General features: G+C 37.7%; 1 protein-coding gene across 6 annotated transcripts in view; it reads left to right on the forward strand.

The window, feature by feature from the left end:
• Positions 1–333: 333 nt before the first annotated feature.
• The window catches only part of DMTF1 (cyclin D binding myb like transcription factor 1), a 44,007-nt gene continuing 27,760 nt past the window's right edge, over positions 334–16,580 (forward strand). Inside the window, exons 1-5 of one of the 6 annotated variants that reach the window (XM_041727382.1) lie at positions 334–467; positions 2,271–2,410; positions 11,741–11,863; positions 12,894–13,010; positions 14,788–14,910. In XM_041727382.1, coding sequence (XP_041583316.1) covers positions 12,902–13,010; positions 14,788–14,910 — 232 coding nt within the window. In that variant the 5' untranslated portion in view covers positions 334–467; positions 2,271–2,410; positions 11,741–11,863; positions 12,894–12,901. The other 5 variants (XM_041727383.1, XM_041727384.1, XM_041727387.1 and 2 more) reach the window with 5 other exon arrangements.

Genomic DNA, 16,580 nt, shown 5'->3' on the forward strand with positions numbered 1-16,580 from the left:
GCTCTGGAGCCCGGGGATTTACGAAACTCTGCCAGGGGGTCCAAATGCTCCGGGAGCCAGAGAGACAGACCACAGTTACACCCAACAAAGGTGGGCCTCCTCCTTCAAACATCAGCAGAGCCAATGTCGGCGCCGAGATCTCACAATGGGAGAGAAGAGCGGACCACAGGCGACTGCCAGAGAAGGGCACCGACGCGCCAACACCCCGCGACTTTTTTTCCGCGCGCCGACTTGGCCGGAAGTGACGCGAGCGACCAACGCGCAGAGCGGTCCCCAGGGAGAGGAGACAGGGAGGGGGAGCGTGCGGGGGCTGGGGGCGGGGCGCGGCCGTAGCTCCGTTTCCGGTGGCTCGTCGCGCTCGCTCACTCCAGCTGCAGCCACTCTTGCCCGTGGCTGCTTCCTCCATCCTGGTATTTTTTGGAGCCTCCATCCTGGTTCTTCCAAAGTGCCCGGACCCAAAACAGGAAGTAAGTGCGATGGAACCTTCAGGTCCCAACCGCCGCCAGGGCCGCTCCGCCCAGTGGAGCCTGTCCGGCCCCCTTGCTGCCAGCTTGCTCCCGCCGATCGGCGCAGGCTGTGGGCGCCCGGGCACCGCGGGCGGGGTCGGAGCTGGGCCTTCCTGACGCGGAGGCTGCCGTCCCCGCACGCTCAGGCCAGGGCCTCCCTCTCGGGGCCCGGCCCGCGGCGGTGACTCTGGCTACAGAGTGCGGGAGCGAGCGGCCGCCGAGGCGCAGCAGCGATCCGGCGGGGGCGGAAAATGGCGGCGGCTTCGGAGGAGCTAAATGGCGCCGGGACCCCTGGGGGTGGGGTGGGCCGGGAGCTTCGGTAGAGAATTGGGCCTGAGAATGCGGAGAGTGAGGAGCCTTACTTGCTCTCTCGTGGTGTTCCTTTTTTTTTTTTTTTTTTTTGTTACCTTTTAGGGTTTGTGCGGTCCAGTGAGGGAGAGGTGGGCTGGAGAGAGTTGGGCGGGTCTCGTCCTCCTCCCCCCCCCCCGCCCTTTTTTTTTCTTTTACCTTGTTTGCGTCTTAGACTCTTCCATCCTTTGGGATTCGTCCTAGCTCTGCTATTGAAGGCCCATGCGGAGGCAGTCGGGGGTGCTGGCCGCAGTATCTCGGTCAGCCTCTCTTGAAAAGGACGGACAGGACTGACTGCGGGGAGAGAGTGTCCTAGTCGAGCGAAGAACAGTTTTAAAATGCGTCTGCAAAAGCAGTAATTGTCCTATTTTACTGAGTTCTGCGGAAGTCTTAAAATTTTTTTTTAGATCTTCTTGTCCTCTAAAATAGACTTTGTTCTGACCCTCTCCCCGGCGTAGATTGGAGAGTGGAGGTGGCCAAGTGCCGTTCTCTGCAGTTGAATGAGACAGCATGTGTGTTTTGTTTTTTTAATAATAAAAATACTCGGTGAAGGTAAGGAGAGCGTGATAACTGCATGACATGTATGTAAGTCAGGACTCCCACTCCCTCTCCATGTTTGAATTTGGAAATAACGTTTCAGTGTGTGTTTGCTTTTCTTGTAACTTGATTCATCGTCGTGTTGCTCCTGACAGGCGAGGCTGCTGGTTGGGACATCCGACAAAACACATAGGATCTAGGGTGACTCTCGAATATGCAGTGCTTGAAGCCTAGGATAATACCATCTCGAAATTTTGTATCTTTTCCTAATCATGTCTTCACTTTTAATTCGTGCAAGACCATGAACCATTTGTAGCTTTTAACCTCCAGTCCAAGTAAGAAAATATTCTTCCATTGTGTTGAAAGTTTTACGGAACGGAATTTTTTTTTTTTCTGTTTTCGTTTTCAGTTAAAGGTTTTCGTGTGTGTGTGTGTGTGTGTGTGTGTGTGTGTGTGTGTGTGTGTTTTCCATTAAGATTCCTTTTCTGGGCCGGCTTTAAATTTGTTGTTTCTAATAATCCTTTTTAGTATTACTGATTTATTTTTTAGTAATTTGAGTAATTACCACCACTTTAACATTTAAAGATTCTTTGATGATGATATACCAAAAACTTGGCATTTTCCTATGGTGATATAGTGAGAGGTCTTAACCTTATTAGGTTAAGATTCAGAAATTCAGTTAAGATTTAGGAAAAAAGTAAAATTCAGTCCTTTAGTCTTAGAATTGTCAGGCTGTCCGAGAACTGTTGTCTTTTCATTCACAAGGGACAAGAAAATAAAATAAATTTTATGTTTTGTGATAATATTATGTCATTTTTATTTCCATATACTTCTGTGCCACCAAAAAGCTAATTTTTTTTTTTTTTTTTACTATTTTAGTTGATAGGCTCACCCCAAAATATGCTTTTTGGGACTGATCTAGAATCTGCATTTTCTGCGTGAATCTCTTTAATTGATTGCAGTTGAGCTAGATGATGGAGCCAAAATGCTATTGCCCTTTCTTCATCTACAGTTAATCAGTAAGTACTGGGCATTGCATACTTGCTTAGAACTTTTAAGTTCACACTTTGAGCAGTTAGATGAATAAATATGTACTGTGTAAATATTTTCTTAAAATGTTCAGGTTTTAGAAATACTTTGAGGGGAAGCAATCACGTTCTGGAGTTAGGCTTTGATTTTTGAAAGCAGAATATGACTGAGAAATGATTACTAATGGAGAATTATTTCAAAAGAAGGCAGATGTCCTCTTGATTCTTTAAGTTCTCTTCTTTTTACAGGGTCACACCCACCCCCGGGTTTTTTGTTTTTTGTTGTTTTTTTTAAAGATGGGGCTAGTTTATCTCCTTTTACCCCAAGGCAACAGGAGAGATAAGCATATTTGTAAGGTTAGATATTGCTAGTTGGTATTGAAATACAGACAACAAAAGCTTTCCTTTTTTTATTCACTTCATTTATCTTTCCATCTACAGACCTTATTTTATTAATGTTGTAATATGATTGTATGTCCTGACAGTAACTTCACATTATTATAAACAGTTGCTTTTGTCATGCTCCATTAAGTTCATTGGCTTAAGTTAACACAAGTGAGGATGAATACACTAATGTGAAACATGAGCATCCCTAGGGATTTACAACCTGCACATAGATGTTAAAAATTTAGGAGGACTGGGATGTGTGTTTTAAAAGTATTGAGGTCTTAGATCATATCGAACACACTTCTATATCTGTTGTAGGGACAGCAAAACTTTAGAACAACGATGGTTTAATAAGAGTTGTACTTTCTCTTATGTCTTAGAGGCTACTTATTTAACAAGGGGTGTTTATCTTCTCAAAATGGAGTTTTATTTTTAATAATCAGTTTTACTGCCCTAATCTTGAGCAGTTTTTTTCCATATAAATGGTTGACTAAGAAATGGTGTACCTCTAAATGCTTTGCAATTTCAGTTGCAAAGTCTCTTCTATCCTCAAATGATAGGAAATGACCTGAAAAAGTGATGAACTTATTGCTAAGTGTATTAAATGTATAGATTTATTAAATGTATGTGGCATTTGTTTGCTTTCATATCTGAATTCCCTCCCCCCCTTTTTTTCCTTTTGTGAAGAAAATTCTTGTAATAGAAATCATGAATAGGTTTTGGTTTTGCTTTGATTCCATAAAGATAAATAAAAGAAGGAACCTGTTTATCATGTCTGCTGCTTCAAGTTTGTGGAAAGACACCCCAATCCATGACTGAATTCCAGAAAGATGTTCTCAGAAAACAGCACATTGGACAGCCCTTTATGAACAATTTTTAAAATTTTTTTTTTAAACTGTCATTTTGGTTATGTACACTGTTATCAGGCCATTCTCCAAGCACTGAGTTGTCAACACTTTATCATCACGTGTTATGTAGCAAAAGAAATGCTCATTATGTTTATCTACTGTCTATTTGTATATTAGTATCTGTCAAGTGTCCTTTAAAAATCAACTTTAATGTAAATCGGAGGACTATGATGATAATTTGATGTATTTCCATATATAAATGTAGCCAAATGCTCATCATAAGTTCTGAAACCATGTACTATGTGAAAAATATTCTTTCTTTCAGATCAGCAATATGATTTTATTGCCAAACTAGGTACAAAATTCTGCACCTTGAACCATACTACCAAGTAATCATCTTTGATAATAACATTGTTTTTCAATAGTTTGTAATTGGGGGCGACTGAATGGCTCAACTGGTTAAGCCTCTGGCTTTGGCTCAGATCATGATCCCAGGATTGGGCCTGTGTCAGGCTCCCTGTGCTACGAGGAGTCTGCTTCTGCCTCTTCCTGGCTTGTGTGCCCCCCCCCCCCGCCCATAAATAAAATCTTTAAAAAAATAGTTGGTAATTGAAATCAATCTTAAGCAACTAAAGCCTTTTACAATAAACTCCACAAACAACTTTATTGATGTGGTGTGTAGTCATATTTTGCTACCTTAAAACTAAGGTATTACAATCATTAGTTACTTTAGTATACTTTATATTCATTTATAACTTTGCTTCTCAAACTTATTCACAAAGTGTACAAAAGAGCAAATCCCCAGGAACTTGGAACCACAGTCCAAAGCATTCAGCCTCAGTGTAAAATGTCCCTATCCCTATCTTGGATAAAATCAATATTCTGCAGCTTTCTATTCTGCCAGCAGTCTGAGTACCCATGTTCAGGATGTAGCCATTTGTTACTTAATCTCTTCCACTAAGACTTTCTAATTAGCAAAGAGTCTTATTCTTTCAAGATATCTTAAAACCTATCTTTAAATTTTTAGTTACATGTTAACTAAACAAATCCACTTATAAGCATTTCCTAAGGCATTAGTTGTATGCAATGATGGGTTTGGTGGTGTCAATATGGGGTTTTTATAATAGCACAATCTCAAAAATGTTCGCTTTACAGGATAATGGTTAGATATATTTAGATACTATGTACCCATTAAAAATGAAGTAGAAGAATAAGTAGAGATACTGGGAAATACTCTAATAAAGTAAGTGCAGGAAAAAGTTATAAAAGGTGTGACATTGTTTGGAAGATTGTCACAAAATGTTAGAGGAATATATGAATAATTTGTCTTAGATTGGTTTAAGTAAAGACATTTAAAAATTAAATGTGGCCTTATTGCCTTATTAGTTGAATTACACCAGAAACCTTGTATCTGTTTTTCGGTCAACTCATTCAATAAAATTCTAGTGTTAAAGTTCGTAGCTTGCTTGATTTTCCCTAACAAAAGTATCTTATAATACTGAATGTTTAGTCTCATCACATCTTTTGATGTAGAGTCCCAATTCCAAGTCAGCAACTTTGGGCTCCTGTGCTTTTCATGATCTCCACTAAAATATACCCTCCCACACTTGGACTGTTCAGAAACAGATACAAATTTATCTGCAAAACTAGTTCCCACAGTAGGAAGAAATGCTACTTTTCCTGGTTGTAGTTTTTGGAAGATAAACTTGACACTTCATTTGGAAAATTAGGACAATTAAAGGCATACTTTAGAGATAACTGCAGCGGTTCAGTCCCAGACCACTGCAATAAAGCAAAGATTGCAATAAAACATGTCAAATGAATTTTTTGGTGTCCCAGTGCATACAAAAATTATGTTTATACTTTAGTTCATTTAAAAGCATGCAAGAGCATGTCAGAACCAATGTGCTACAAAATGTTATCTGAGCTTTCATCTAGTCTTAAATCCTAATCACAGATCACTACACCCAACACAGTTTTGGGGAGCTTAAGGGAGATGGCCCCCTGGGTGGTGGAAAATCCCTGTATAACTTTTGACTTGCCCAAAACTACTAAAAGCCTACTGTTGACCAGAAGCCTTACCATTAACAAACACATATAATTGTTTATGTGTAATATACTATATTCTTACAATAATAAATTAGAGAAAAAATTAAAATACCTTTACTATATTTTTAAAAGTCCACATGTAAGTAGACACATGCATTTCAAACTTACATTGCTCAAGACTCAACTGTAATAATGAAAAAGTTGAAAATAGTTTGAGAATTACCAAAATGTGATGTAGACACGAAGTAAGCAAATGCTGTTTGTAGTGCCAATAGATTTGCTTATTGTGCAGTTGCCATAATCCTTCATTGTATTAAAAAGTAAATCTTTTTTAAAAATGTGGGTGAGGGACACCTGGGTGGCTCAGTAGTTGAGCCTCTGCCTTTGGCTCAGGTCATGATCCCAGGGTCCTGGGATCGAGTACCACATCAGGCTCCCCCGAGGGAGCCTGCTTCTCTCTGCCTCTTTCTGTGTCTCTCATGAACAAATAATAAAATCTTAAAAACCTCAGTATCTATGAAGTGTAATAAAATGAGTTTTGCCTGTATATAGATTCAGTTGATAGAAATATCAGTCTAAAGTAATGCCATTGAATAAGAACTTTACATCAGTATTGGAGTGAAGTAGGGTGAAGGATTCATTTCTTTTAATTCTGTATTAAATACCAGATCCAGAATTGTCCTTCTGTTCTACGTTAAATAGGGTTCTTTTTCATTTGGAGCTCTAAATGAAGGCAAACACATTTCTCACTTAAACATGAATATAAATAATCCATTATAAATGTTTTATACCACATTTCACATGTTCTTTTCTTCATTTTATTGGCATATTGTTGCTGTGTAAGATATTTACCAGATGATGGATAGAAACATGCTAAAATGCCATTTCACTAGGTAAAATGGCTGTTAAAATTTCTTTCTTCTTCTCCCTTCTAGTTAGTATATAGTTCATACAGCGTAACCCTTGACCGTGAAGGAAGGGAAGACCTCAACAGGCTGATGGCAGTCCAAAAGAAAACTAAATAGTTGAAGGTAGAAGATAAAAAGTTGATGTATCTTTTTGACACATTTCCCCTGTAAGCCAAATAAGGAATAGGTCTAGAAATTAAGCCTAGTTTCATAATGAATTACAATGGGAGGCACCGTAATACTCATCTTTATACCTTACTGTCATAAGTTTATTCACCAGCATATTTCAGGCACTCTAATAGTCCTATCAGTATACAGCTGTGCTTTTCTAAATAACAGCTCTTGAGATGTTAAAGTAGCTAGTGTTTGTTCACTTGCTGTGAAAGCTAAACCTCATGAAAGACCTGTTGTTTGTCTTGTCTCCCAACTTGCAGTTCTCCACATAGTCCAGCAGGGCTTCTGTTCCCACTATACCTCAGACTATTTTTATTAAGGCTGCCAATGTTCTCCATATAGACAGATCAATTAGTCACCTCTCCATCTTTTTTGCAGTATTTAACATGGATGACTACTTGAAAAACACTCTTTGTGTCTTTTAACACTTCACAGTTTTCCTTCTCTATCATTAGCTAGTCCTTTTCAGTTAACTTTATGTATAGCTTGATTTCCACCTGTTAAAGGGTGCTCTAGAACAGAAATCTAGGTTGTCTTATCTAACCTCTCTGGGTGATCTTAAGTTTAAAAATTACTTGCCACGGCGCCCTGGGTGGTGCTATCAGTTAAGCGTCCGTTGGTTTGGTTTTGGCTCATGACATGAAATCGAGCCTCTCTGATTCCACACCCCGGTCAGAGTCTGCTTGAGACTTCCTCTTCTTTTCCCTTTCCCTGTACCCCCACCTGCAAATAAACAAATCTTTAAAAAAATTATTTGCAGGCCACTAACTCAAGTTTGTCTTGATATGTCTAATCTGTTGAATTCCAGCTTCCAACTGTCAATGTGAAACCCTCATTTGAATGCCTTATAACATTATTTATACTAATAGTAATAAAAACACATAATATATCTAAGTATTACCAAACTCAATCAGCTGTTCAAGCAAAAAGCCTAGGGTTCAGCTTAAGATAGTTACCTTTATCTTAATCTCCATGATCCCTTCATTCAGCAAGTCTGTCAACACTGTCTCCAGAATGTATCCTTTGTTCAGCCTCCTTTGACAGTCCAAACAAGAATCATTTCTGGGACCACCATTTGTCTTCATAACTTACCCATTCTCCATACTGCAGTCTAGGTGATTTTTTAGAAAAATGTAAATTATATTCCCCAGCTGAACACCATCCAAGGATTTATAAGGCCTTGTGAGATCTACCCCTGTCTTTATCTCCAACCTTATATTCAGCGACTCTTCCTCTTTATGGAAAGCCTCTCCCACGCTGGCTGCTGGTTTTTTTTTCCCCCCTTCAACAGGCCAAAGCAGGTCCCACTTTAGGGACTCTGCTATTATTAATCAGTTGGCTAGCTTATACTGGTGTCTCATCTTGCTGCTGAGATACTAAAAAGTAGCCATTAAGGTACTGTTCATTGTTAGTATTATAATACTATTTCTGTAAAGAGACTGTAGCAGGAAGGGCTATATTGACTTACATAGGCATAAAATCACTGGAAGGGAGCCTGAGAATTTTTTTTTTCCCCCTGAGGGAGCCTGAGAAATTGATAACAGTTTACCTAAAGAAGGAGGGGGACCAGGTGACTAGGGAACTGGAGGAGGAAGTAAACTTCACTGTATAACCACTTTTATCTTTTGAATTTTGAACCATGTAAATGCGTCACCTATTTAAAATAAATTGAAAATAAAACCAGATTAGTTTCTTAAATATTAATAAATACACTGACCTCCTAGCTCCCAACTACAGTGGGATGTGGGAGAGCCCTGGGAAAGTGAGTCGAGAGCATATCTAAAGAGACACTTAAAAAAAAAAAAGAGTGGCCACCATATCCCAGTGCCTAGAGAGTGCATATATAGTAGATATGTGATAAATATTTCTTGACTGAACAAATATGCTTGTTAATTTGCAAACCGCCTTAGAACCATTTACTGGGATCCCTGGGTGGCGCAGCGGTTTGGCGCCTGCCTTTGGCCCAGGGCACGATCCTGGAGACCCGGGATCGAATCCCACGTCGGGCTCCTGGTGCATGGAACCTGCTTTTCCCTCTGCCTGTGTCTCTGCCTCTCTCTCTCTCTCTCTCTCTGTGTGTGTGTGTGACTATCATAAATAAATAAAAATTTAAAAAAAAAGAACCATTTACTAATCTCAAACATGAATTGCCAAATGAACCTAGATTTCTGATTTAAAGCTAGTATGTTGCATAGGATCACCTGTAACCAAGTACAAGTTGTTAAGAATGAAATACTTTATTTCAGCTAGCTATTTCAGACTTCTTTTTTCTTATATTATCTCATATCTCCATGTTATCTTAAATCTACCTTTATTTTTTCTAAAGTTTTAGATTAATTTGAGTCCTAATGACACTGATTAAAATGCTAAACTAGTGACTACTTTGCACCTATCCAATGAACTCTTGTGCTGTTTTTTGCTTTGTGCTTTCTTTTTAATAAAAGAAAGGTTGCCAAGGATAAAGTTTCTATCTCGGTGGTTTGGGTATAAATTCAAACAGCCTTTCCAGAAAACAGATTGCAGTATTGATGCAGGCAGACCAGGTCCAAGGATACAGAAGGGGTCCCACAGGACCAGCCAAGGCAGTTCTTGGCTTCCCGCAGGATGGAAATCAAACTCCAGCCAGCAAGAAGTGAGAGCAGAGTTGATGAATATAGAAGAGAGCAGATACAGATGAAACATCTGGGATACTCAAAGGGGCATAAGTCTCATCTTTGTTTGCTGGTCCAGAGTTATAATTAAGGACGGTGGTTTGGTGTACATGTCTTCTCAGGCATCCAGGAACTGGTTGAACAAGGACTAGTGTTCAGGTGTCCTTAAGTCACTGATGCCCTGGAGCCCAGGGTCTTGGCGTCTGGGTGTTTGGAGTCCATGGTCTTGGGCGAAGAACTTCCATGAGGACCTCACGTGGTCACTCCTTAGATGTTATCAGTTGTGCTGGAAGACTTCAAAGAAATCATTAACTCCTTGACCTTTACAAGGAGGACATACATTAATGCATGTCTAAGGTGGGGTGTGGGTCCTAGCAAAAACAGAAGCAGGAAAAGGAACAAAGAAAAAAAAACAGCTTTTTTTTTTTTTTTATGGGGTCCCTTACAATTTCTGTCTCAGTGTGACTCGGGAGTTCTAAATTTTGTCATATTCCTTTAATAATTTCCATTAATGTTGTTTAAGGAAATAGAGTATATAAATGTTTCATTATGTTTTAAGGAAATGAAAAATTAGGAACAACACAAATGTCCAGTGATAGGGCAGTTAAATAATGTCATGTTTTGTGATGTAAGTTTTAAGTGATACAGAAAATCTTCAGTTAGATACCTAGCTTGGTTTCATCATACCTTTAATATGAATAAACTGTAAAAAGGAGGATAATAGTTGCTTGTTTATACACTTCTACAAACGCACACACACCAAAGAGAGTGAACTCTACTTTTGGTAAGTTTAAGGATGATTTTTTTAACATTGAATTTCTCTATCTTCTGCACAAAAATATTACCAGCTTTTTAAGAAAACTTAATGGATTCAGAAATAAGAACAATGTGCAATCTAATAGCTGACTAGAGGTTTCTCTAGCAGGATCTGTACCTTTTTTACTTTTTTATTATTTTTTATTTTTATTTATTCATGAGAGAGACATACAGAGAGAGAGGCAGAGACATAGGCAGAAGGAGAAGCAGGTTCCACGCAGGGAGTCCCATGTGGACTGGATCCTGGGACTCCAGGATCACGCCCTGAGCCAAAGGCAGATGCTTAACCGCTGAGCCACCCAGGCACTGCAGACTTATTTATGTATAGCAATTCTCAAAATATAACCATCCTGGAGAGAGGAGTTCTAATTAGAACACTGCTAAAATGGAAATTTCAATTGTTAGCTATTGCTGAAATACCCTTTAAATCTCAAATCACGGGCAACCTGGGTGGCTCAGCGGTTTAGCACCGCCTTCAGCTCAGGTTGTAATCCTGGGGTCCCGAGATCGGGTCCCACGTCGGGCTCCCTGCATGGAGCCTGCTTCTCCCTCTGCCTGTGTCTCTGCCTGTCTCTCATGAATAAATAAATAAAATATTTAAAAAATAAAAAAATAACTATTAAAAAATAATAGTAAATAAATTTCTTTTTTTTTTTTTTTTAATTTATTTATGATAGTCACAGAGAGAGAGAGAGAGGCAGAGACACAGGCGGAGGGAGAAGCAGGCTCCATGCACCGGGAGCCTGATGTGGGATTCGATCCCGGGTCTCCAGGATCGCGCCCTGGGCCAAAGGCAGGCGCCAAACCGCTGCGCCACCCAGGGATCCCAGTAAATAAATTTCAAATCGTGCTGTACTTCTTGATTCTTTGGTTGACCCTTTGGGATGATAATGAGAAGTTTATTGAAAGAAACTTTAAAAATCATTTCAGATTTTGTAGGGCTCACCTTGGATTCAAGAGCTTGCTTATAATTTACCTTTCCTGGCTTAGTTGTTTAGGGTTTCTTTTTTCCACAGATCCACGGGCAAGATTATTCAGATATGATATAGTTTTTAATACGTTAAGATGAAATACAGTATTGTGTATAAAAAGAGGTGTGGTAAATTATTATAAAGAAAAAATGTAGTTACTGGTAGTATTTGGCACTGTACATCCTGGGTGATATTACACATACTTGGATCTACAGTTCATAGAACCAGTAGCATAGTTGAAGCTCTTTTTCTCTGAGAATATTTGCCTGTTGAAGGACAACTTGGGTTGAGAAACTGCCTATAAGCTAATTTACTAGGTATAGGACCTCATCATTTTCTGCCTTTCATTGGGGAAAACTTTTAGAGGCTGACTTCTGAAGGTCTATTTAGAAAAATATTCTGGTTTTTTAGTTAAGACATCACAGAGGCTTGTGGCTAAAGTGTCATGAACATACCGATAGAACACAGTTGTTTGTTCTTATTTAAGCCGTGTTGTATAATGCTGTTACTTTTTCAGAGTGTTGCAGAGGTAGGAATATGGGAGAGAAGTAATCTGGATAACATGAAAGTGATGCTGGTATCTAAGGAAAGGCGACTTGATTCTCTGGGAAGGGCTATACCTGATCCATCTATTTTCTAGGTAAGCCTGCCTTTGTTCCAAGGACCATACCTTGTTTTTTGCAAATTTTAGCGATAACTAGACCATGATTTCTATTTATCTTTAATTTGGGGAATGTCATCTTTATTATTGTAAAATGAACAATGTCCTTTTAAAACAGTAATTTGTTTAGAAAACCTGAGTGAATCATTGGATCTTCATCATGTAAATGTTGACATATCTTAAGTTTTCCTGACACTTGAATAAATGGTAATTATATGAACAGACTAATATGTTGTATATAGGAGCCAAATATATATTAAGTGATCAGTACACATTAAAGCTTATGGCCTTCATTTTAGTTGATGAAAAGTATGTGGACAAGACTGAAATTGAGTACTGAGGGAAGAACTTCATTGAATATTATAAAAAGAACCTCTAAGACTTTAATCAGGCCCTTGATTTTAATTCAGTACATTTCCTCCCATCAGCCAGAAGGTATTGTATTGTGAGACTCTGATCATTCAGTTTGTCTGAACAAGTGGAAAATTAGATATATGTGTAAAATATCAGGTAAGGGCACTTTAAACAAAACCAGTTCTCTATTTCAAAAGAAGGCCTACCTCTATATCCATTAAAAGCAGTTTGGAGTGATGGTTATATATGCTTTAATATTTTGGAAAAAAACATGGCAAAGATGATTCCATAGTGTTCTTAGTTTTCAGATAATAATAGAGCTTAAACACTTGTAAAAAGTGTTTTTGGAGCAATAATATTGATAAGACAACTTGAAACAATCTTTTTCATTGGATGTGGTAAAACTAAATCTTAATCCCATAGGTTTTTAATTAGAGAAGTCGGATTTTTGTAGATTATTACATCTCATTCTAAATAATGGGTATAACCTTTTAAAAAACAGTTTTTGCAGTCTGAACTGTCATTGCAATTTCACATAAAGAATGCTGAATCAAATTTAAATTATGGGTTTTTTTGTGGGGAAGAGGGATAAGTTGGGGGCTACTTTATGTTCATATTTGGAAATAATGTTTTAAATCTGAAACCTATCGTCTAGATTTGAGTATGAGCACAGTTGAAGAGGATTCTGACACAGTAACAGTAGAAACTGTGAATTCTGTGACTTTGACTCAGGACACAGACGGGAACCTCATTCTTCATTGCCCTCAGAATGGTAGGAGAACTTTCTGTCATACAACTGTGGATCTTTCTAGATTTCTGGATTTTATGTCACCTTTGATCCCTGTTACCCAGATAGACAGTTTAGGCTAGGACAGTAGAAAAGGGGGTTATCTCTTTGGATCATGAATTAACTTAAATTTATATTTTTATTTTTTAAATATACCTTTGTATTTTTAAAATTTGTCAGCTGTTTGAACTTTGATTAATCTCATAGCTACTTTCATGGATAAGTAGAATCTCTTGAGCCTATAAAGATGATGATGGATTAACTGTAATATACTTCCTCTTTGATATCAGTTGGTGCCAGCAATGTACATTAGGAAATGTAGTAGTCCTGTCAGTTTTTTTTTTTTTTTTGCTCCAGTCTGTTAAAGGATTTTACATGACTGAATAAGATTTAATGTGATTACCTATAGAATCAATTAAGATTCAACAGGCTTGTGATTTTGTTGTCACTTCTCTACCTATTTATTATTTATATTTATTATGTATTTTGCTGTAAGTTTATCTTTCCTCAGCCTAGGCTTTATCTCCTTTTCCCATTCAGTGCTTAATTTCTGGTTATTTTACTCAAACTTGTGATTTTAACTATCACCTACTATTAAAATGATTCAAACTTCTTATTTTCTGAATTCTTTGTGTTTCTCATAGGCACCTTAAATTTCACATGTTCCTAACTGAATTCTTCACAAATTTCCCAGACTAGTTTTGTTTCTCTGTCAATTTCATTATTTAGCAATGCAGATCATAAATGTGGGTAGGAATAAACTCTTTTCTCATCTCCTACTTTCATTCTATCATGAAAATTTGTTGATAGTATTTTGTTTCTTGAATCCATTGCTTACTCTGTCTCAAGTCCCCCTTTCTTAGTTCAGAGTCTCATTTCTCACCTGGGAGGCCCCACTAGCCTAATGAGTCTCCCAACTTGAATTCATCTTTCAAACTGCTGATGACCTTGCTCATGATACTCAGTAGTATAGGAAGGTTTGTTTTTTCAAGTTTCCCATGGTTTTTAGAGTACAGTGATGACCTCCCATCATCTCCGCTTTCCTTCCAGCCTCACTTCCTGCCACATTTCATATATCTGTGTCCCAGCAATTCATAGCTGTCTTGTTTTCCTTACTTACGTACCTTAAGCTTTTCATACCTCACTGTCACTGCAAATAATTATTCCTAGTGCCAGTATTATCATTACCCCTAGCTTCTATTCATTCAAGTTCTTTCCAATTCAAGACACCTTCTCCAGGAAGCCTTCCTTTACCAGTAGACAAAATTAGATGTCTCTCCCCTCTGCTCATGGAACAGTCTCTTCATTCCACCTGCACAGCTCTTACAGCACCATTTTGAGATTGTTGCTTTAGTCATCTCCTCCACCACCCTGTGAGCTCTTCTTGACAGTCAAAGGTATCTGTCATTGTTCTCTTCCCAGCACTTAGCACATAGTAGGCATTCAGTGATTATTAGTGAATGATTGAAATTACCAACGCCTATCTTTACTTGTGAAATATTTGGAAAGATAGGTAGTTAGTAGCACCAAAATATGATATTTAAAAAGTAGCCCCTCTGTTCTCCTAATTCTTGTTATCAGAATAGCAGCTGAGATACTCTCCTGGGGATATAGAAGACAGTGTCGTTGAAGTCCTACTTGCACAATTGGGTTAACTGAGCAAATTGATAAGAAAATTGTTTTATAGTTACTTGTTGAAGATTTTGGGTTTTCTCATTGGTTTGAAGATTTTGAGTTTTTGTTTGTTTGTTTGTTTCATTAGAAGCTGATGAAATAGACTCAGAAGATAGTACTGAACCTCCACATAAAAGGCTTTGTCTGTCTTCTGAGGATGATCAAAGTATTGATGATTCTACTCCTTGCATATCAGTTGTTGCACTTCCACGTAAGTCACTATGTATTAAGAACGGAGTTCCCTTTTGAAATCACATTGTAGCTTGGGAGAGATCATAATTGGCATATCAAGGTAGACTTAGGTCCATTATTTTCCTTTTCATTAGTCACAAAAACCTTCCTAACTAAAACACTTAATGACTCTAAATGCTTTTACATATATTGCCTATTTTAATCTTCTCAGCTTTTTTAAAAAATTACTGTCATCCTTCCTACCCCAAGCTTTTTGAGACATTTTCTCTTGATCATGTTCTCCCCCTTGAAATTGTAATATCACAGATATACTGTCGTTTTTTTAATGTACTGTATTGTATGTGTTGTTTTGTCAATAAAGAGAATTTTTTTTTTCACCCACACCTCACCCAGAAGCATTTTTGGCCCTCATTGAGAAAGAATGCTCTAGAGTAGGTGTTATGATTCCTGTTTTTAATGAGGAAACTAAGGCATGGAGAGGTATGAGAACTTCTCTAAGGTCATACCAGGCATTCTGGTTCTTGAGAACTTTCATTTTGTACCCAGGATCAAGCAAAATCACATCTTCATCCAGTTGGATAAAAGTAAGATTAGGTTTTCATTATAGCAAAACCTTGTCTTTACAAGTAGATGTGTACTTTTTATGTAGAGTTTGCTTATTCAGTTGAACACAAAAAACCATTTTATATCAGTTTACTGTGAGACTTTATTGAACAATGTTCATATTAATGCCACTAACATTGCTCCTAGTGACATATACAAACATAATGTATTTCTAATTAAATGATCTTTCCTTCTAGTGATGATTCATGATTTTTAAAACTCCTAATTTGACTATCATTAGGTTGTGATCCAGTCTTAAAATTTGATTGGCCTGTCTGTACAGTTATAATCCTATATGGACATTTTCTAAGCTGGAAGTTTTTTTAATTCAGACATAATTAACCTGTAACATTATGTTAGTCTTAGGTGCACAATAGTAATTTAGTATACATACATGTTGTGAAATGAACATAAGTCTAGTTAACATCTGTTACCACACATAGTTACAGTTTTTTCTTGTGATAAGAACTTTAAAGATTACTCTTTAAATATACCTTAAATATACCTTAGAGTATTATTAACTATAGTCACAGTGCTGTACATTACATCCCCAGGATATAAAATAAAATGAAAATACTTATTTTACTAAGCCAGAATTTGTGAGGGATTATTTTTACATAAATTATGGCTGGTTAATTCATTTGGTTAAAGTTGAGTACCTTGATCAAACTACAGTTGATATTTTGTTCTATTTTATGGTGTTAGACTGAATCCTTCACACACTACTTAGCTTAACTGGGCAGGATGATATGGATGTGCTGACATAAAAGCATCTGAATTGCTTGAAATCAGGTCAGCATCATGACATATGGAGGACATTCTGGAGCCTAATATTTACAGTGAGACTAAATTTATGAAAAGTGGACTTGAAGTATTGTTCCTAGATTTGTTAAAAGTGTGTTGATAAAATCACAAACAAGTTTAGGGAAACCTCTCCATTAAAAAAGTCATATAAAAACATAAAATGCTGTGTTTGTCACCATCATTTAGCACTGATTGAATGGGCAAGTCATTGTTTGCTGAACTTTAGGGAAGTAAATATTAGCTTTTAAAGATAGTTATTAATTTCAGTTTTAATTTTTTATT

Source organism: Vulpes lagopus, chromosome 13 (genome assembly GCF_018345385.1).
Source record: "Vulpes lagopus strain Blue_001 chromosome 13, ASM1834538v1, whole genome shotgun sequence".
Classification (NCBI taxonomy): Eukaryota; Metazoa; Chordata; class Mammalia; order Carnivora; family Canidae; genus Vulpes; species Vulpes lagopus.